Source organism: Sus scrofa, chromosome 11, assembly GCF_054392235.1.
Source record: "Sus scrofa isolate SSC_HxYL_T2T_F1_AM1 chromosome 11, Sscrofa_HxYL_maternal_Yorkshire_Landrace_v2.0, whole genome shotgun sequence".
Classification (NCBI taxonomy): Eukaryota; Metazoa; Chordata; class Mammalia; order Artiodactyla; family Suidae; genus Sus; species Sus scrofa.
This window is the reverse complement of record NC_139393.1, coordinates 70,755,770-70,778,956: the sequence shown is the minus strand read 5'-3', so window position 1 is coordinate 70,778,956 and position 23,187 is coordinate 70,755,770. Positions and strand designations below refer to the sequence as shown.

Genomic DNA, 23,187 nt, shown 5'->3' with positions numbered 1-23,187 from the left:
AAAGACTAACCACAAGATCATAGTTTTGTTCAAAATAGTAAATTAAAACACAGTGATTTCAGCTTTCAGTTAGATACGCTTTTTATACTCAAAGTGAACTTCTTTCCTGAGACGTTTAAAAACAGATTTAGTCAGTCAACAAAGTTTAATATACTCTGCCAATGATTCTCAAAGTGCGAGCCCTGGGCTAGCAGCAACACCATAACCAGGAACCGGTTAGAAATCCAGATTATTGGGTCTCACCCACATCTACTGAGTGAGGGACTCTGGGAGTGGGGCCCAGCACTCTGAGTTCTGACAATTCCTCCAGTGATTCCGATGCAGCTAAAGCATGAGAACCATAACTCTGGAATTACTCATGACCTTAAATTTCCAGCTGGACAAAGGGTCACAACATCTATCATGACCACAGGCTCCCTCTAAAGTAAACAGCCTTCACCTCTTGTCAAAGAGGAGAACCTACGGAGATCACTAAACTCTACTCCACAGGTAACTGACTCTAAAACACCTGACTAATGGCTACCAATCCAGAGACCAGTCACCGGCCAGTGGCATCACTCTGTTCTCAAAGATAAGAGGCTAATCACATTCTCTCTGCAAATCAATGCATAAAACATGGAAAGGAGGAACTAAGAGAAACTGAGTTGAGCCCCTCTTTTCTCTCTTTCTGGGGTTTGGTTCCCCCTTTTTCCTCCCCTTATCCTCCACCTTCCCAAGCTCCTCCCCCACCCCACCCCCGGTTCCCCCTGCTCCCCTCCCCTGAACCCTGGAGAAACCCTCTGAAAAGGGAAAATAAAAAAAAAGGAAAGAAAGAAACTGAAGTTGAAAGGAGCTGATATTGGGACAGGTCAAAGGGGTTAAACCAGACTGCGATAAAATAAACATTTCGAGCAAGCAAAAAGAAGGTGGTTATAAAGATAAAAACAATGTAAATGTACAGACTTTATATTAAAAATGGTGCCAGTCATTAAGCGGCCTCTAGTTCCTACAGTACTTTTCAGGATAATCTTCATGCATCCTTCAGATAAACACACCTTTTCCTGTGTTCCCTGGAATCTTTTGACTGTGTTGTCATTTTTTAAGAAAATTCTTGTTATAAACCAGAGAGCAAGCTTTGAGTTTAATGGCTTACATTTACCTGGTTACATCTAAAGCTAGTCCCTAATATGGCCTTTTTTTTTTTTTTTTAGGGCCGCAGTCATGGCACATGGAAGTTACCAGGCTAGGGGTCAAATCAAAGCTGCAGCTGCCAGCCTACACCACAGTCACAGCCACACAGCCACGTCTTCAACCTACACCACAGCTTATGGCAATGCCGGATCCCTGCCCCACTGAGTGAGGCCACAGATCCTGACGGATTCTAGCCCGATTCCTTTCCACTGCGCCACAATGGGAACTCGCCCTAATACGGCTTTGACATTCTATCTACATAACGCCAGACAGAGTGGCAATGGCTACGAAGAGAGCTGTCTCTACTGAATCTATGGATGAACAGTCTAAATTGTACTTACTTCCATTCCAACGGCGACCCCTGAACCCACTCCAGCTTCCCATCGGGGATAAACTCCAACAAAAGGCAAAGAAGGGAATATTTCCATTATATGGAAAATAATTTTGGAAAGTAATCCAGAAGATACAAGTAGTAGGAAAAAATGTTCAATAAACAGTTGTATCTCAATCACGTTTTTGGCATCATGAGGAGAAAAGAGAGAGAAAAAGACATCAAGAGAGAAAGATAAAGAGAAAGCAAAAGAGAGAAGTATTTCAACCACTGGGTGTCTCTCCTGCTCTATGTATAGAAATGCCGATAGGCTGCTTCCCTAGCTCAGGTGAGAAAGCATGTTTAGACTTCAGAAGAGAAGATCAAATAATAGAAAGGGCGTATTTTCTTTTAAAATTCCTGACATAGAGACATATTCTAGCTTTAGAAATAATGGGGCAATGAGGCTGGGATTGTTATAGTAATGGAACAAAGCAGATGATAAGCTAAACATATAACTGTGGGTCAGGAAGAGTCTTTATGCTATCCTGTGTGCCACATCTTAGCTTTTATCTTTCCTTCTTAGTATAAAGAATCAAACATGGCATTCTATTTAAAATTTTATTTATTTATAATACCTTACAGAATATTTATCACAAGACTCCATTAGGTTAGAAATACACCATGAAAAGAAAATCCTCAGACTGCTTATTCACCAGAATAATATAAGAAGGGACTTTTGAAAATAAGACAATATGTCACTAGCAAAAAAATGTTTCAGAATTATTCAAGATTAAATGTATCTTACTAAAAAAGCTAACATTATAAGCAACAAATTATTTCATGGAGATACCATATCACCGTGAATGCGCTCGATCTTGTCTGATCTTGGAAGCTAAGCAGGGTCGGGCCTGATCGGTACTTGGATGGGAGAGAATATATTCAGTAACGTGAACTAGGGCATTCGTCCTACGCTTTGTTCACTGTATTTTGCATAAATTATTCTTAGCTTGACCCTGATATTTTATAGATAAAACTCCAGTTCTATACACAGGGTTCTTTTGAATAAACCACTTCTAGGGAAAAAAAGTCTGTTTATTTTTCTTTCTGGCCATCAAGTTTACTTTTGATCTACCACCATCTTTCACAGGAAAGCAATCTATGTTCACCTTGAAATTAAAATCTAATTTTAAAACAGCTGGATTCTAGGTATTAAATCTTACCCATCCACAAAAGAAGAAAGACATTCTTAAAATGAGTGTCCAACAGGCGACAAGCACTTATAAGGGAATGTGTAGATTTCAAGGCAAACTTAATGGGAAGAAGTGTTAGCCAAATTCAGTAGGAAAAAAACTTCCAGGATAGCTTCAAAAAAATTCAGCCTCAGCCAAATGATGGGAGACGGGAGAACAGAGCATAAGAAAAGGGGAGAGTCAGCAGGTCACGGGGCAGCACCTGCAACACTCTCACCTACCTGTGATGCTCACTGTCTCAGAGGCCCAAAGCCCAGCCCACCCTCAAGTGTCTCAAGATACATCCTGATCAGTCTAAACCAGTTAGAGAAATTCCAATATTCCCCTTGCCCAAAGAGATAAAGCTGTCCCTTGACTCTGGCATACTGGCTTACCCTTACCTCCTTTCTGACACCCTCACTTATATTCCTCTTATGACATGTACAGCAAGATCATGCGTCGGGTTCTAGCCAAGAAAATGTGAAGAGTAAGCTTCTGGGAAAGGTTTCCTTGCTCTTAAAAAAGAGCCACTGAATCCTCCCATTATCTAGATGTAAGACCCAGAACTGCTGCAGTTAACTTTGAACACGAGGGAACAGATAAAGCTGACAACCAGAGGATAAAAGGGTAGAGAGATGCTAAAATAAACCTCCCTGAAGAAGCCTTGGAAATCAGTGTTCTGTAAGAGAATTAATTTCCTCATTGTCTACACCACTTGCACTAGAGTTTTCTGTTACTCTAAGTTACAGAGCTAAAGGTAAGATCCAACCCATTATCTTTTGGGATAACAGAGGGGAAAAAGGAACAAGAGGAAAGAGTGAACGTATCTGGAATGTTAAGAACAGTGAGATGGCAGGTATGACAGAGGCTGTAATACTATGAAAACTAGCCCACTTTAGCCTTTAGACAATAACGCTTTAGCTCTCAGGATTCTGAGTACTTCTTTCGGTCTTTCACAAGAGCAGAAACAGTTAACAAGGAACGTAATTTTTTAAGAGGCAGTTTTATTTTATTCTATCTTGAAGCATGATTTTCTATGCAGTATTCTGTCAAATAACGTAAAACCGGCCTTAGTCTAGATTTTAAAAAAAGACTAAGTCCAAAAATATATAAAATATATGATTAATCAAAGTCTGGTAGATATAAAATACATAACCAGTTTGAAAGAAAACAAACCGTAAAATTTAACCAGAGTAACATGTACCATTAATTGCAGCTTTTTGCACCAGGTTATTCTACTTCAAACCTCTAAAATACATGGTTTGTCAATTCTCAGGAAAAAGCATAGGAAATCAATTTTTCTCTACCGAGGGCAGAAATTCAGTCAAATGAGCAAAAGTTTCTAAAATGAACTAGTTGGGAATTATTCCCTGGAAACAAATTCTATACCTGAGGCTACAGAATAGAAGAATCCATCTTGAGGCTCTACTTTAAAACCAACACGTTACCAAAACAATGCAGAATATGGACGTTTAGATATGTGGTTTTGCACAGCAGCCATCAACCTCAGAGCTTTGACCAACTACAAACGCCTGGCTTCCACGCCAAAACCAAATCTATCTCCGTCTCTGGTGGCAGACATCTCTATTTTTTTCAAAGCTCTTTGGATGCAAATACAATGGTGGGTTGAGAACCACCAATTTAGACTTCAATGTAGAATTAATCCTATTTTAAGGCTTTTGGGAATTTAAATAATAAAGTGATCTTTAGAAATTATGCCGACCACAGAGCAACGAATACTTTTGAATACCTATGGCACACATCTCACTAATCAATCCCCACAGATCAGCCTTGCGCAGAATCCCACGCTTAATGAAAATTCATACTATAGTGAAATTTTTGTCCCTCATTTAAATACATGGCCAAAGTAACCCTTCCCATTCTAGCATAAGAAAGACTGACCTTATACATAAGCATAAGCATCAAGTCAAAATCAGTCACAGGAGGAGGTAGGTCAGAAGGAGTCAAGACTGAGAACTGAGTCAGAATAGTTAGTGGGAACCTTAAAGTAAAAGGCAATCATAATTCAGGATGTTGAAAAAGACACTAGAAGATACGGGCAAGGTTCAGGATGAGCCAGTGTATGACTGACGTTCAGTGGTCCAAGCACGGCATAGGCACCAATGTGATTACCGTATGGCCTACAGTCAAAGTTCAGATGTCAAAATAGAAAGAGGAAGAGAGTCTGGAAGCGAGAGCCCTGATAAGGAGGCAAGAAAAAGCACATCAGGATCCAGAGAGTCTCATGGGTCCACACAATAAAGAAAACAACCTCTCGAACTAAAGGCCTACAGCATGGAAGGCAGGAGGGGGAAGGGCTATGAGCTCGGGACTCCACTAGAGACACTAGGTTTGCATGTACAGTGACCACAGAAGAGCATCAGTTCTTGCTGAAGCTTGACCAGTCCTAGAGCTAAGTGTCATATGAAATAATGAAGCCTTATAGCTAAAAGGAACCTTAGAAGCAATTTAGTCCAACCACCCACCTAATGCTATCAGTAGACCTGGGTTTCACCGATGCCCTTCCAAACTATGGAAAATAAATGTCAGCATCTTTTATTAAAGATATAAGACATGGAAACAACCTAAATGTCCATTAACAGACATATGGATAAAGAAGATATGGTACGTATACAATGAAATACTACTCAGCCATAAAAAATAATGAAATAATGCCAGTTGCAGCAACATGGATAGATCTAGAGATTCTCATACTAAATGAAGTCAGTCAGAAAGAGAATACCATATGATATCACTTGCATGTGGAATCTAAAATATAACACAAATGAACTTATCTACAAAACCGACTCAGACACAGAACAGATCTGTGGTTGCCAAGGCAGAAGGCAAGTGGGGGAGGGATGGATTGGGAGTTTGGGATTAGCAGATGCAAACTATTATATACAGAGTGGATGAACAATAAGGTCCAGGAGTTCCCATTGTGGCTCAGAGGTTAGCAAACCAGACTAGCATCCATGAGAATGTGGGTTCGATACCTGGCCTCGATCAGCGGGTTAGGGATCTGGCATTCCTGTGAACTGTAGCGTAGGTTGCAGATGGGGCTTGGATCCCGAGTTGCTGTGGCCGGCAGCTGCAGCTCCAATTTGACCTCTAGACTGGGAACCTCCACATGCTGCGGGTTCGGCCCTAAAAAGACAAAAAAAACAAAATGACAGGAAAAAAAAAAAAAAAACCAATACAGTCCACTGAATAGCAGGGAATGATGTTCACTATCCTGGGATAAACCATCGTGGAAAAAAATATGAAAAAGAATGTACATGTGTGTATAGCTGAATCACTTTGCTGTACAACAGAAATTAACACAACATTGTAAATCAACTATACTTGAATAAAATAAATGTTTAAAAAGACAAAAGAAATGGTAGGGCAGGATTAACTTTCCATAATGATTCACACTGATCCGAAGTACCATTAAGAGAAATTTAATCTTTACATTCATTTGAATTCAAAAACAATTACATCGTTTCCTTCATAGAAAAGACTTTAGGAATGACTATTTTAAAACATTTAGGACTCCAACCTATCACTACATATGTACTTTCTCAAACTAAAGGATATTACAAAAAAAAAGTTTCTCTCTTGACACATTAAGTTACTTATGACCTATCAGCTAAAGCACAAGCTCCTTGAGTTGCCTTTCTAGGTACAGCAATCTACTCTTTGAACTAAACAACTGGTTTAGTCTAATGTGGCCTCAACTCCTGCCATACCTCCATCCACCCACCTTGATGGCAAATGTCATGAGACTGAATTTTTCTCTAAGCAGACTGATTCTTCCAAATGGGTAATGAAGAGGTAACTCCTAACCCTTTTCTTTGACAGACGGCCTAGAGACAGTTTTCATTCTGACATGGTAATTTACAAATCCATAATGATACTTTATGGCATGTCTACTAATCACAAGAAGTCATTCATTCTTGTTTGGGCTAGGAATCTCACTTCAGTAGGGCGGAACTCAAAATTCTGCCAACCTAAAATTTTGATAAAATATTTTATGGGGGTAGATTTGACTTTGGAAAATTTTATCCATTTTGATCATTCCTAAAATGGTTACAAGCTCTAATGAAATCTCTAAAATTTGTTCAGACAACCTGGTAAAAGGAGAGCTATACAAAGGAATTAAGTTTCTCTCTCACTTAGGCATTGGGTTTCCAGTTTGGATTGCTCAGCTTGTTAACATTTTTGTGTTTATAAAATTAAAGCGACAGTGGGTTAAGGATCTGGATGTTGCCATGAGTGGTGGTGTAGGTCGCAGATGTGGCTTGGATCCCGCATTGCTGTGGCTCTGGCGTAGGCTGGCGGCTACAGCTCTGATTAGCCCCCTAGCCTGGGAACCTCCATATGCCGCACGTGTGGCCCTAGAAAAGACAAAAAAAAAAAAAAATAAATAAAGCAAGCTTATCACAAAAAACAACAAAAAGATTTAGAATGTAGAGACAAACTAAAAACTATCCATATATGGAAACAATCTGTTAATATCTTTGTACTTCTGTTTATTCTCTGCATTTTTTAAACACTTGAGATCATACAATATAAAATTTCCAGTTCTGCTTTTTAACTTAATAGTGCAGCCATTACAATGCTATAAGATTTATTTAACCATTTCTCTACTGTTGGCACGTATGTTGTTTTTAATTTCCAATATTCTAAAAACACAACATGAAGATACTTGGGCATCTTTTTCTACATTTAAGACATATATTTAAAGACATGTTCTTACCAGATTCCCCAGCACTGAAATGATCGAATGGATTCCCTTCAGCATCTGGGTTTAGTAACATCATTTCAAACGGGATATCTTCTCCCTGAGAATTCTCATCGTCCTCTTTGCACGTATACTTGTCTGCATAAAACACGTGCCACGTTTGTGGATGTGGAATCTGGGACACTGTCAGATTATGTTCAGTCTGATTCATGGTCACTTTAAAGAGAAAAATAGCATTTTCAATGCAAAACTCTCAAATGTATTTATTTTGTTTTAGTCACATAATCAATTGGAAATTAGGGTTTTTTTTATTTAGTTCTTACTGCCTCAACTGCCCAAGCCCTGATATAGTACTGGAATAAGGTCTGTAAGTCATAAAGCAGATAACAATATTTTAACCGACCAAAAGAGTCACTATAAAAGATCTACGAAATACCACAAATGACTAGAATGGTTTCACTGCAACTACGAATTTCAATTTTACCTGCTTTCAAAATTTTCAAGTTGGTTAGCACCATTTTAAAAAAACTGGGCAGGGGGAGGTCCCCATGTGGTACAGTGGGTTATGGATCTATGTTGTCACTGAAATGGCTGGGGCGCTTCTGTGGCACGAGTTCTATCCCTGGCCTGGGAAATGCCACATGCCATGGCCAAAGCCAAAGAAGTTTTTTTTTGTTATGGTTAAATGTGGTTAAACAACACAAAAGTTACCATTTTAACAATTTTTTGGTTTTTTTTTCTTTTAGGGATGCACCTGCAGCATGTGGAGTTTCCCAGGCTAGGGGTCACATTGGAGCTGCAGCTGCCAGCCACACCACAGCCACAGCAACATGGGATCTGAGCTGCATCTGCAACCCACACCACAGCTCACAGCAATGCTGGATCCTTAATCCACTAAGTGAGGCCAGGGATCAAACCCGCATCCTCATGGATACTAGTTGGGTTTGTAACCTGCCAGGCCACAGTGGGAACTCCCCATTTTAACAACATTTAAGTGTACAGTTCTGTATTAAGTACATTCACAATGCTGTGTAACCATCAAAGTGATATTTCTGAAAATTACTTATTTGAGTTAAAATGGAGCATTCAACTTTGGAAATTATAATATCTAAAAACTATGACTGACAAACACCTTCAAAAGATTTTCCAAAATCTCTTCCAGATTTGTTAGTCTTTAGAAATAGACTAAAAGTAGAAAAGCAGAAATTACAGGAATATAAGAGTTGTTATACTGGGTCAGATCTATATAGTGTGTGTATGGGGGGCAGGGGGGACTCATGAATACTGGCCTCACACAGACCTGTGCATGAATCCTGGCTCCAGTACTTTACCTTCTATATGACTTTGGGCTAGTTACATAAGCAATGACACTTCCTTCCTTCATCTATAAAATGAAGGTAATGCTTAGGGCAAAGAGCTGATGCAAGGATTAAGAGTCACTTAGCATGGCATCCATAACATAGAATTTGCTGAATAAAGTTAACTGTCCCTTTAATTGTCCTTCTCCTTGTTTTATTTATTTATTTATTTACTTTGCTTTTTCAGGGCCACACTTGCAGCTTATGGAAGTTCCCAGGCTAGGGGTCGAATCGGAGCTCCATCTGATGGCCACAGCCACAACCACAGCAAATGCGGGGTCTGAGCCATGTCTGCGACCTACCACAGCTCACGGCAGATCCTTAATCCACTGAATGAGACCAGGGATCAAACCCACGGCCTCAAGGAGACCAGCTGGGTTTGTAACCCGGTCAGTCACAAAGGGAACTCCTCCTTTTCCTTTCTTTAAAACAAAGTGGTTATACCAACAAGTGCTTGTCACTCCAGGGTACTTCTGTTCCCATGCAGGGCATTTTGAAAATGTGTAGGGACAGTTTCTTTGTCACAGCAGTTGGGAAATACTTGAAGTGAGGCTGTGCTAAACCTCATGCAATCCAAGACAAAGTCTCATGCAATAATGACCTGTTCTACCCGAATGCCAATAGCACCCTCTTTGAGCAACACTAAATGATGTCCAAGATCCTTTCTTGATCTACAACTATGATTCTGACCTAAGAGGAACTGCCTACCACCATCACGGTGTTGCAGGAGAGCAGGATCTCAAACAAAAACACGTAATAGACAGTAGAAGAGGTAGAGGAGCAAGCCTTGGCCCAGCTACTTCCCAACTTCATGACTCATCATACACACGACTTAACCTCTCTAAATTTGCTTCTTCAGTAGGACACAAAATACTTGCCTGTCTGGCTCAGAGTTCTTGTGAGGCGCAAATGAGACAGTATATGAAAATCCGATGTAAGAGGGTCTGCTTCTACGCAAAGTAGAGTATTCTTAAAATACAGGACCATGATGGGCCTAATGCCCAAGTCTAGACTGCCTCCCCTGCATGCTGGTTAGTCTTGATCTTTTCCTCAAACGGAAAAAAAAAAAAAAAAACCCAAACAGACCTTTTTAATAAATAAAAGAGGAGTTCCCGTCGTGGCGCAGTGGTTAACGAATCCGACTGGGAACCATGAGGTTGCGGGTTCGGTCCCTGCCCTTGCTCAGTGGGTTAACGATCCGGCGTTGCCGTGAGCTGTGGTGTAGGTTGCAGACGCGGCTCGGATCCTGCGTTGCTGTGGCTCTGGCGTAGGCCGGTGGCTACAGCTCCAATTCGACCCCTAGCCTGGGAACCTCCATATGCCGCGGGAGTGGCCCAAGAAATAGCAAAAAAAAAAAAAAAAAAAAAAAAAAAAGACAAAAATAAATAAATAAATAAATAAATAAATAAAAGACAGGACTTCCCATTATGGCTCAGTGGTAATGAACCCGACTAGTCTCCATAAGGATGTGGGTTCGACCCCTGGCCTCAATCACTGGGTTAAGGATCCTGCGTTGCTGTGGCTGTGGTGTAGGCTGGCAGCTGTAGCTCTGTCTCAACCCCTAGCCTGGGAACTTCCATATGACATCAGTGTGGCCCTAAAAAGACAAAAAAATAAAAATAAAAAATAAATAAAAGACATTTCTTGAGGTACCTGCAGAAATTTGCATATGGAAGAGATTTTGGAGGACATTATGAAATTAGTCATTTTCTTAGGTGCAGTAATGGTATTGTTATGCTAACAGTAAAGATTATGGAGAATAATGTCCTTACTCTTGTAAGATGTACGCTGAAATATGGTGAACTGCTCAAGACACCCACAACTCATTTTTATTTCAATTAAAGGCAAGAATCACACTAGGCAGAATGACCCTCATCAAAAAAATCTACAAACGAAAAATGCTGGAGAGGGTGTGAACAAAACAGAACCCTCTTACACTATGGTGGGAATGTAAATTGGTGCAACCACTGGGGAGGATAGTATGGAGGTTCCTTAAAAGACTAAACAGGAGTTCCCGTTGTGGCTCAGTGGGTTAAGAATCCAACTAGTATCCATGAGGATGGGGGTTCAATCCCTGGCCTCAATCAGTGAGTTAAAGGATTTGGCATTGCTGCAAGCTACAGTGTAGTCTGAAGGTGCAGTTCAGCTCTGGCATTGCTGTGGCTGTGGCGGAGGCCAGCAGTTGCAGCTCTGATTTGACTCCTAGCCTGAGAACCTCCATATGCCATGGGTCTGGCCCTAAAAATGAAAAAAAAAAAAAAAAGACTAAATATAGAACTACCATATGATCCAGGAATACTACTATTGGGGCCCATATCCAGAGAAAACCATAATTTGAAAAGATACATGCACCCCAAGGTTCACTGAAGCACTATTTAAATAGCCAAGACATGGAAGCAACCTAAATGTCTATTGACAGAAGAATGGATAAAGAAGGGTACATATATATAATGGAATATTACTCAACCATAAGAACGAATGAAATAATGCCATCTACAGCAACATGAATGGACTAAGAGATTATCATACTAAGTGAAGTAAGTCCAAAAAAGACAAATATCATATGATATCGCTTATATGTGGAATCCAATGAAAATGATACAAAATAATTTATTTGCAAAACAGAAAGGGACTCAAAATCAAATTTATGGTTACCAAAGGAGAAAGGTGGTGGGGGGGTAAATTAGGAGTTCGGGATTAACATCTACATACTGCTATACATAAAAAGGATAACTAACAAGGACTGACTATATAGCACAGAGAAATCTACTCAATACTCTATAATACCCTACATGGGAAAAGAATCTGAAAAAGAATGGATATACGTATACAACTGATTCACTTCACTGTACACCTGAAATTAACACAACCTTGTAAGTCAACTATATTCTAAGAGAATTTTTTTAAAAAATGACATAATACAAATATAAAGCAAACATAACAAAATATTAAAAGTACGAAATCTAAGCCAAGTGTATACAGATGTTGGTTGTACTATACTTTCAACCCTTTTGTATAACTGAAAATTTTCCTGACAAAAAGTTGGAAAAATATTATTTATAGGTTATCTTCATAAATGAGGTGCAGGTGCATCTAATAAGGATTCAAATTTTGAGAACTTAAACTTTACATTTGGGAATTTCATTACAGTAGTTAAACTGGACAAAATGATTTTTTTAATAACACCACAGCATTGTTTTTTTTGGATATCTTAATTTAGCTGGCATTTAAACTGTTTTCTTACTCCACAGCTTCTGGACAAATGCAGCAAAGACTCTAGTTTCTGTTAAATATTTGAAGACCTTTAATAAGAATTCAACATATGATCAATAAGACACCCAGAAATAAGGCTTTTGAAATGTGCCCTCACAATTTTGTAATCTGGACTTGATTACAGAAGGGCTCTGCTATGCTGAGATTTTCTCATTTGCACTTTTTCTCTTAGATAAAACAATATAAAAATTAACCATTATATTTTTACCAATATGCTTTTTCATGTTTCATTTTTAATTATGTGGCTCTACAGCAAATAAAAACAAAAGTGTGCTTCATAAAGTGATATTGGCCTTAGTTTTTGTCTTTGCTGTGTTTTTCAGTAAGCCTAGGAAACAAGCCTCTTGACAAAACTGTGTGGTCATTGTTTTTGAGACAAAAGACTACAGCCCAGCATGCTTATTCTATGCTGATATAATTAGTATTTCGAATGTTAACAAAACTTGACTTGCAGAGAATGGGGTTGAATGGCTAATTGCCCAATAATATTATGAAAGGAAATGAATGCTGTTAACAAAAATACCCAGAATAATACACTAACACCTTTAAGTACTTTATAAATATAGCAGGTGTACCAAAGAAAATATATGCCTATGATGTAAAAAGACAGTACTGAAAGTGTTTTATGTACAAAATTAACTTAATTCTTGTAATCTGACGGCAAATTTTTTGCATAGAAACTCATCATTTTCAGAACATTTAAATATTTTGTTTGCTTTAAAAACCTACAAAATAGTTTTTATCATTAAAAAATCTGATGTTTTATAACGTTACTAAAAGAGAAAACAGGAAGACTAAAAAGTAATTTCTCAAATGTTAGTTTGGGAGGACATATAATCACAAGCAACATTCAACAATATGAGATTTTTCAAATCTACTCATCTTTTCATAGTTCACTGGCAGCAATAACGTTTTACATAGGAGTTAGGCAGAGTTAATGAGCTTTTCGCCAAATAGGTGAAAGGCTATTAATTCTTAAAAGTCTCATTAATGGCCAGGAAATGAGAATTATTTCTATAAAGAATTATTTTCAAGTATGTGATAATTCTACATTGTCATGAATTTAAGGATATACTCTTCGTCTCAATGCATCAGAGCTTCTAAAAAATAACATGCTATAATAATAATACTATGACTATGACACATAACGTATAAAAGTTGAAGAATACATATATTGTTAAGACAGCTTTTGTTACTGGAAAAAGAATTGATTAAATACAAAGAAAGTGGTGTATATGCTACTAGTATTTAATTTGTTTCAGGCCTCCAAATTTAACAAAAATTCCTCATTCCTCAAAAATTCCTGTTTCCTGAGATCTCCCATTTCAGTAATTCCAAAGAATATCTCTGCACTTATCAGAGTAGGGAAGGTTCGGAAGGGAAAATAGAAAAAGAATAAACAGCAAGAGGTTTTATAAATGATAGTTCCCTACATATGCAACGCCACCTGAAGAGTTATAATTAGACTCACAGCATTTTAGGACTTTCAGGAACTTTAAAGAAAACAAACCCAACTTCCTTGGTGTAAAGATAGGTAAGGGGCAGCTCAAAGATAACAAGAGCTTGTTATAAGCCACAAGCAGTGATTCTTAATCTAGCTCTCTTTCCAATGCACCAAGTCTCCCTGTATACATAAGTTCTGCGAGTGAAAGTATTTGACTGATACGAAAATCAGATTTTTGCAAGTATATGGCATAATATTGATCATGTAAATTTAAAAAATCAATTCCTATGGGTCAAAGCATCAAACAGCCTGATAAGTTTTTAATAGACAAAGAAAAAAATTTTTGAGGTGCCAAGTACAAAGCAAATGACCCACCAACCAAAAACCCTTCAAGCACAAAGCTCAATGACAATTCATCCTACAAATACTTAGTCAATGCTAATCTGAGCACTAAATTATCATAAATTCTCACTCAGACTATCATAAATTTCCACTCATAGTACCATGTAACTAACACTCATAATTCATATCACCACTGCAGTTTCACAGTGATCAGATTCACACCCTCAGCAGCCTTAAGGACTGAGAAAGTGTCAGTATTTCAGTCCCTTGATTTATCACTAGTGCCTAGAATAGTATGGGAAGCGCTCAGTGAATGAATGAATGAATGAATGAATAGAACAAAAGAGCCCTGCTGCTCTCACTGATTGTTTTATAACAAATTAATAGGATGAAAAGTAGTACCTATAATAAATGCTGTAGAGGAAAATAAGAGTTATAAAGACCCAAATGTTGGAGTTCCCGATGTGGCGCAGTGGTTAACGAATCCGAGTAAGAACCATGAGGTAGCAGGTTCGGTCCCTGGCCTTGCTCGGTGGGTTAAGGATCTGGTGTTGCCATGAGCTGTGGTGTAGGTCACAGACGCAGCTCAGATCCCGTGTTGCTGTGGCTCTGGCATAGGCTGGCGGCTGCAGCTCCAATTAGACCCCTAGCCTGGGAACCTCCATGTGCCTCGGGACTGGCCCTAGAAAAGGCAGAAAGACAAAATAAATAAATAAATAAATAAAGACTCAAATGTTAAGCTCATGGATGAAGGAACTAAAACAGGAAAGGAAGAACAAGTGGAGGAAATGCCTAACCAAGGCCCAGGGCGGCACTGAAACAAAACCAGCACTATAAATAAAATGAGGCAGGAGGGGGCGATGCTCAGAGATGAAGCTGGGGAGCATGCAATGGCCAACTCAGAGGGCTTTGCTCACAGGTTAAGGAGGGCCGCCTTTGTCCTAAGAGCAGTAGGAACCCACTGAAGTATTTAACAGTGTGCTGAGGCCTTCCCATTGGGGCACAGCAGTAACAAACCTAACGAGTATCCATGAGGATGTGGGTTGGATCCCTGGCCTCCCTCAGTGGGTTAAGGATCCAGCGTTGTGGTGAGCTGTGGTGTAGGTTGCAGACGAGGCTCCGATCTCACATTGCTGTGGCTGTGGCGTAGGCCAGCAGCTGTAGCTCCAATTCCACCCCAGGCCTGGGGACCTCCATATGCTGTGTGTGGCCCCCCCCAAAAAAAGCATAAGTAAATACATAAATAAATAAAAATAAAAGTGTGGTGAGGGTGTGAATGTGACAGATCAGACCAGCAGTTCCGAAGGATCATTCTGGTTACAGAAGGGGACCGGAACAGCAGCAGTGGCCAGCCACAAGCTGTTGCAACAGTACAGGCAAGAGATTATGGCAGCTGGGGAAAAGACGGTGAGGGAAGAGATGAAGAAAGGTAGATGAATTCAAGAGACATTTAGAGGTAACTTACTAGATTGAAAGGGAGTAAAGAGATCAAAGCGGGGCGTGGGGGAAGACTCCCTGGGTCTGGTTGTTCACTGGACAGTTCGTGGTGCCAGGGCCTGAAAGGGGAACACTGGAAGAGGACAGGTTTGGATGGGCAAGAGTGGGCGTTCAGTTTTGGATATTACCAGCCTGGGAACAGAAGGCTAAAACTTCTCATACATATAGAGAACACTTAGCTGAGAAAACTGGTATAGGAAGGAAAAGATAATTGCTAATGAGCATCTGCAAGAAATTCCCAGGTAAGTTCTGAAATTCAGGGTTGGGGTAAATAACTGTCTTTTTAATATCTGAATCCAGTCATTCAGACTTCTTTAGCGTACTGTCAATGTCGTCTCACAAACCTAGAGAAAAGATCCCCATGACGGGTGGCAAGGACTGGGGGCTTGTACTCTCATCCCTATTCAGGCTGTGGAGGAACCAGACAGCTGCTAAGCCGAGGAAGAATGAATGCTCGGTAAAGGCAGTGTTTTACCAACTAGACTAAAAGAAGATTCAGAGACTCACAGATATGCAAAACATGGTAAGGGAAATGGGAGCGGGGGGTGGGGGGGGTGGATAATGGATAATTCCTATTTTCTCTCATGGATGTTTCACATTCCTAATTAACAACCAACTGACTTCCAAGGGGTAAAAATGGGTAGCAGGACACATGCTCTTCACTTCTACAGCCAAAACATTTGCACGCATTCTGGATGGCTAACACTCTCATGCATGGGACAGTGCCGACGAGAATGGAAGAACCCAAGGACTGAAGCAATTAGAATAATAAAAGCAGAGACTCTCTTGAGGCAGACCTAGGGGTTTACAAACGATGTGGTGCTAGCACATTCCAAAATGACATATTGTGTCACCAGATGACTAGGTCCCATGTTCCAATAACACATTGCAAAACAGCATCACTTGGGCTAAATTACACAATTAACTGAGATAAAGCATGCTTAGTGTTTAGCTCAGTTCTACCAGATAATAAGCATTCAACAAATGTTATCAGTCACTCCATGCTGCCACTGGGTCAAAATATATCTGCCACATGGTATGAATTATGTGACACGTAAGAAGTCTGAATGAAGAAAAGCACATCTTTATAAATTATCTAAATTATTATAGTTTTTTCCCAAATATTCTGAATAAGAAGGGGAAAAGGCATTCTGTCTTTTGATCAAGGAAAAGATTAGTTTCCTTAAACTTCATGGAAAGTGCACCAGACAAGGTGTCAACTGAGTGTGATGTATGTTGTGCTATGAAATATCCTGATCTACTCAAACAGTGAGGAAAAAAACCATACATAATGATCAAAGCAAACAGGATATACTCACTTGTCAACTGAGCTTTGGATAGTTTTTCACTACAACTATAACCATTACTGCCTTCCCGCAGCTTCAGCAATTCCCGGGCTTGGAACAGGTAGAGTTTAGCTTCCTTTCCGACAGCTACCGCTATGTTGTTGATTCTGACACACAGAAGAGCATGGTCACCTGGACATTAAAACAAAAATTATTAACTAGTGTGGTCTTGTTTGGAACCGAGATGGGCAGGCAATTCAATACCTCTGTTTATCAAGATGGGAACTGAAAGAGCACAATTTTTCCTAAATCTCACTTTCACCACCAGGTAAATCACATTAGGTAGATTGTCCCATTCAGATACAAGTCACCAGATTACTCGCATTAATTATCCAAAACAACATGTGGTGTTTCCTTGTACTTTAGCTGATAACTGATGGCTTTTCACTGAATAAACAGCAGCATCTGCCCTATGCAGACATTTACTGTCATAGAATTTTGCCTCGTTTTACAACCATGCGGCATCTTTAACATTTGTTTACAAACTATAGAAATCTCCTGACAAAGTTTCTTTTGTTTTTAATATAACATGGCTGTTAATATTTATTCTTTTACTATAAAAATAAACATAGCTCATAAGAAAGTTTAATAAATGAGTCTGAAGGGAGACCTTTTATACCCGATATAAAGTTTGACATCTGTGACTTTTACAAAAGAATTTTCAGAACACTGTATGTTGTAAGACAAGTCTAGAGGGAGCCTTGTTGCACACAGCAAGTGCATTTAAGGACTAGAACAGAAATGGCAAAAAGTAGCTGTCTCTAGGGAAAGGGACTCTGGGTGAGCAGGGGACTGTTTTTTCCATCTAAAGAGTGTTTATCCTCCTATTATTGTTGTTTTTATTTTACTATTATCACTTTGGATTAAACATTGTAAACAAATTCGGAGTTCCCGCCGTGGCACAGTGGTTAACGAATCTGACTAGGAACCATGAGGTTGCGGATTCGATCCCTGGCCTTGCTCAGTGGGTTAAGGATCCGGCGTTGCCGTAGGTCACAGACCCGGCTCGGATCCCACGTTGCTGCGGCTCTGGTGGTGGAGGCCGGTGGCTACAGCTCCAATTAGACCCCTAGCCTGGGAACCTCCACATGCTGCAGGAGCGGCCCTAGGAAAGGCAAAAAGACAAAACAACAACAAAAACCATTTTAAATAAATTTAAATGTATAGTATGCATCACAAAATGTCTAAGTCTCCTATATAAACTGATTATATTATAAATTAGCAACAGCTTTAAAAGGGACTCCAAGGCCCTAATAACATCTAAAAATCACATTCTGATTTAGAGCTCATTATTTCAGTACGGTATATAGTTTAGCACTGAATTCTAATTCATTGAAAATTGGTATCAGGAAAATATACACACAGAGAAAAGTGTGTATGTTAATATACTTGAACACGGTATTCCTCAACCTTTCCTGAGAAATCTGGATTTACTACATGGTTCTCCTTTGTGTTTGTCATTTAATTATTATGAAATATCGGTGTTGTCTAAGCCTGACTGCAAGTCATGAGAAACAAGTCAAGTGACAGCTTCCATACATGCCAAACTTTCTAGGGCTGTCCAGATTGTGCCATTCATTGTGGTGACATTACTATCCCTGTCAATGGTCATAATTACAGCCAGTTGATTCGGAAACTGAAAATATTACCAAAAAAAATAAAAAACTGAACTCTTTCTAGAGTTTCTTCTTCATTCACCCAAGGTCTATTTCACATTGGATTTTGGAAAATGGGTTATATCTCCTTTTCTCAGTTATTTTTAAAACTTCAGATTAAAAATAATAAATTCAGTTTCTTCTACCTTCATACCAACAATTCTGTAATTCAAGACTTCAATTTCTTTCCCAACCATTTAGCTTCTCACTTTTATTATACTCTCCTAAGGATCCTCTCTAGGATAATACTCTGATCTTGCATCTTCTAACGCTAAAGACCCTATGGGATCTTTATAGGATCCTAAAACCTCACCAAGGCAAATAATTATTTTGAAATACAGTAGTAGTCAAATTAAAAGTACCAAGAATATGTACCAAGAACAACACTCCAATCTCGAGGGTGCAAATAAATAAAGTGGAGAATGAATGCAGATTCTTTCATTTAACAATTATGGATTTTTGCGGGAGACCTAGAAGGGAAGAATCAAATGCAATCTAATTTCAGAAGGACCACCGTGGATACAAACGATGAAGCTTCCAGGGCACACTTGCATGCATTTCTGTCAAATTAGTTCTAGGCCTCGTGGTCCATGGTAAAGCTACTCCTTTAGTAGGGACATAACCAAACGGTTCTGGCACTTGTGACGAGATACCAAATTTTTATTTGGTTTCCAAAACCTCTCTGCTGCAAGTAGGTTTTAGCAAATTTATCTTAAAAACAACAAAACCTAGCAAATCTAAGTTCTGGGACTTCAAGTCACACGTAATTACGGTGCCTTAGCGTATACAATGAGGCTGAGACAGGAGTGAGCAAATGATGCTTGGAGGGAAAGATCTGGAAACATGCAGCAGGGGAGTCATCTGCACATTCGTTAGTACGGAGGGGATTGGGGGAAAGGGTCTTTTAGGCGCAGAATACAGCCACTAATGGGGGGAGGGTACTGACAAGGATCTGGGGAACAGCAACAGAGGGCTTGGCAATAAATGCACGCCACGCTTGCGAGGAGCTACGGTGGGGGTGGCTGCAGGTAATGCGGGAGCGGGAAGCACGGGTGAGTTGGGTGAAGTCTCCGGCCTCGTCGCTGCCGGCTCCAGGCTCCCCACGCGAGGCGGGAAGGGAGGGGCCCGCGGGGTGGGCCCACACGCCTTTACCCCTCTCCTCGCCCCCGCACCTACCGTGGAACTCGAAGTGGCCGATGCTCTGGCCCTGAGCGTCTCGGGCCGCGGCGCTGCTGAAGCTGCCCCGCAGGGTCTTACCCTGGCTGCCCTGCGGCCACCAGCAGCAGGTGAGAGCCACCGCCAGCAGCCGCAGCCCCCCCATCCCCTCCTCCCGCTCGGCAGGCACACCCAGACCCCTGACAGCCTGCGGCCGCAGCCCCACGTCGACAGCTCCCGGGTGGGGGGCGAAGAGAGCAGGACCGGCGCCGCGGGCCCGTCCCTAGAGACTGCCAGCCAATCAGAAGGACCTCTCCGCCACGAGCCAAAGATATTCGCCAATCAGATGCTGAAGTGGGCGGGGCGTGCAGAAACGGGCGTCCCATCACTCCCCAGCCTCTAGGCTAGTTCCCGCCTTTTTTATGGAGAAACCGGGAGGATGTTGCTTCATGTTACGGAAAAATGATTGCCCTCCTCCTCGCCCGGCGCTTGGTGCCACTGCACATGCGCAGGCGCGCTGGCCGGGGCTAAAAGATCTTTCAAGGATGTGCGGGATTCGGAAAAAGAAGAAAAAAAAAAAACTAAAAAAGACATACAACAGCACCATTTCTGGTGGAGAGGAATACTCCAGAAAAGCGCATATGTAACTCACTGGACGTTTCCACTTTAATGTCTCCAAGACACTTAACTCTACCTGTCTACAATTTAACGCGTGGTCTCTCGGCACCAACCGATTTTCCCTTCTAGGTTTCCTGTCTTCTTGCGTTATGCCATCATCCAGCAGAGGAGACAGCTGAGAATTGGTGGGACACACCCCAGACCCTACCCCTTACATCCCTACATCTATCCAATTCCGTGAAACAGCTTATTGGCGCCTCTCCTGGATAGTTAGGTTAAGAAGTGGCGGCCACAATCCCATCCAGGCCACCAGCTTACCATCATTTACTTGGCCTATGGCAACTGATCTGACAACAGTAATTTTCTCCAAGTGGTTACACACAGTCCATCTATACCCTAGAGCCACAGAAAGCTTTGGAAAATGCAGTGTGACTGCATCACTTTCCTTCAAAGGCTCTCAGTTGCCTCAGGACACAACCCTAACTCTTTAGAACAGGACTTTCAAGTCTCTCAAATTTCCATCTGTTTTTAATGTCTATCCTTACTGAGCCACTGTCAGTTCGCTAAACACACTGCAAGTTCTTCCCTCTGGACTTGTAGCACTTGCCTATCTCTCTGGCTAGAATACTTAACATTATCTACCATTCAACCCCCACATCATCTCACTTTCCTAATTTACTCTTCTTTCCCAAGGCTTAAGGTTAAGAAGCCTTTCTCAAACCCTCAAATCTGTGTTAGAATCAGATTCTCTTACTGCCCTACCAGGGCACTTACCATACTGTCCTGCAAGTGTGTATCTGTATCCCTTACTATATTGTAAGCTCCAGCTCATCACAGCTTAGACGACTATGCCTGTCTTGATGAAAGTAGAAACTCAAAATCATTTCATGAATAGATGTTTATCAATTAATGTTCACTTGAACACAAGCTTTTGTTACATATAAGCAAGGTCTCACAACAGACCTCAAAATTTAGAAAAAGAAATCTTTAGGGAACACTTCATGTGCCCGGCATTTTCAGTATCTCTGGCTGACCAGGAATAAACTGGATGTATTAATATTATTTAAAAATAATTTTTAAAATAGCACTTTTCAAATTATAAAAGTAATTCTTACAGCTTAGGAAAAAAATGTATGAAGTAAAAATGGAAGTCCTTGTTTCCTCCTTTCCCTGCTCATACTGATACCGAAAGTTATTCCTTGCTAATAGTTTAGGATGGATCCTTTGCATCATGCATTTACAAATATATGGTATCTCACCAAGGTCAGGAATAAAATTGGCCCTGAAAAAAAAATCAGAACTTGGGCCTTGAGTACTTGAGGCTTCTTCTCTTTCTTGTCCTCATAATCAACGTTGTTTTTTGTCTCACTGAAGACAGGTTTCTTGATTCCTCACCTCATTTGAATGAGTACAGCTACAAACAAGTCCCAAATTTATAGGTCCTTGGAGTTCAAGAAGAGCAACCAGACTATGCTAAATCCTTAGTACAATTCCAAATCTCAGGAGGAGGATTCAGTAGACCTACTGTGTGTCAGATGCACATCCTGTGGTCTGCCTGATTGGGTCAACTTGTGGAGATCATAAAGAGTAGGGAAGTCTGATCAGATAAAACTGCACGTATCCACTACAATATATTTTGGTCCTCATTCCATTTTGGTACATTCTTTTCAAAGGCTATAAATTAGTCCATTCTATTTTAAAAAGTGAGATCATACTAGTGGACTTTTTTTTTTTTTTTTGTCTTTTTGCTATTTCTTTGGGCTGCTTCCGCGGCATGTGGAGGTTCCCAGGCTAGGGGTCTAATCGGAGCTGTAGCCACCGGCCTAGGCCAGAGCCACAGCAACGCGGGATCCGAGCCGAGTCTGCAACCTACACCACAGCTCACTGCAACGCCGGATCGTTAACCCACTGAGCAAGGGCAGGGACCGAATCCGCAACCTCATGGTTCCTAGTCGGATTCGTTAACCACTGCGCCACGACGGGAACTCCGACATTTAAATTGTATACAGTTTTTCATCATTATAAGCAATATAACAATGAACATACGTTTTTCTGCAATTATCTATATTATGCCTCATGGAGTATCATAAACTGTAGGGACATTTGAACTTTTTGTTCATGTAACCATTTGGCCTCCCAAAATGGTTGTTAACAAATGACACTTTCACATATACTGGATAGTCCCCTTCTTCTTGGGCTTTGCCAACACACTATGTGGAAAACAAAAACCCGAGATATTTATTCATCTGAATAAACAATACTTACTGCTGGTTTATTCTCCACCGGGCCTGGTCCTGGAGTCTTGATAGTAGAAGGAAGCAAAACAAAGCTGCTACCCTCATGAAGCAGTAACAATGAGCAATTCAACATAGATGTTGAAGACAGCTAAATAAAGAACAGTAAAATGGCTGGGCAGGGCTCGGGTACAGCTTGCTGTTTTAACTGGAGTGGTCAAGAAGGGACTATCCACTGGGGTGGCATTCAAGCTGCGACCTTAAGGGTAAAAACTAGGCAGGCATCTGGGGAAAGGATATCCAAGCCCAAGAGAAGCCTGGGAAAATCACAGAAAAGCAACGAGGGCATGGAGGTGGGGGCAGAGTGAGCAAGAGGAACAATAGTAGGAAAAGATCTAAGAGTAGGATCTAGGGAACATCTTTACCATGATGTAGTGCAGGCAGCCTGCACTGTCTGTAATAATATCAACGACAACGTAAAAGGCCATTTTGCAATTTCAACCTTCCGTCTTCAACTTTGCAAGAAGAGAACTACCTGGAGTTCTCTGTTCAACCAAAGAGTAATCTGTGGGGATCGCTGTAGTTCAAGAATGAAAAAAAGGTAATCATTCCTAAACCTGACCATCTGTGTAACTAAGCAAAGCCTAATCCACGCTGGTGACACTTGCCCTGAAACGTTTCATTCCCAGCCATCCGAGTTAGTCCTATTTCACCAGGTGTTGGCAGAGAAGAGCTGCACCTGCGCAGTGGCGCCGCGCAGCTCGCGCACTCGAGAGCCCCGCCCAGCCCTCCAGTGGGCGGGGACACGCTCCGGAAGTGGCTGCTGC

General features: G+C 40.7%; 1 protein-coding gene across 24 annotated transcripts in view; it reads right to left on the bottom strand.

The window, feature by feature from the left end:
* GPR180 (G protein-coupled receptor 180) overlaps positions 1 to 23,095 on the bottom strand; it is a 290,476-nt gene extending 267,381 nt beyond the window's left edge. For 11 of the 24 annotated variants that reach the window (XR_014819696.1, XR_014819695.1, XR_014819694.1 and 8 more), the window contains exons 1-3: positions 19,530 to 19,767; positions 16,672 to 16,830; positions 7,454 to 7,654 (exon numbers count right to left, since the gene is read on the bottom strand). Coding sequence is in view for 6 of the 24 variants with exons in the window: in XM_084982077.1 (XP_084838203.1) it covers positions 7,454 to 7,654; positions 16,672 to 16,830; positions 19,530 to 19,674 (505 nt within the window). In the remaining 18 variants the exon portion in view is untranslated. Of the gene's footprint in view, positions 1 to 7,453; positions 7,655 to 16,671; positions 16,831 to 19,529; positions 19,768 to 22,391 lie in introns of those variants that run through there. The other 13 variants (XR_014819704.1, XR_014819706.1, XR_014819705.1 and 10 more) reach the window with 5 other exon arrangements.
* Positions 23,096 to 23,187: the final 92 nt, after the last annotated feature.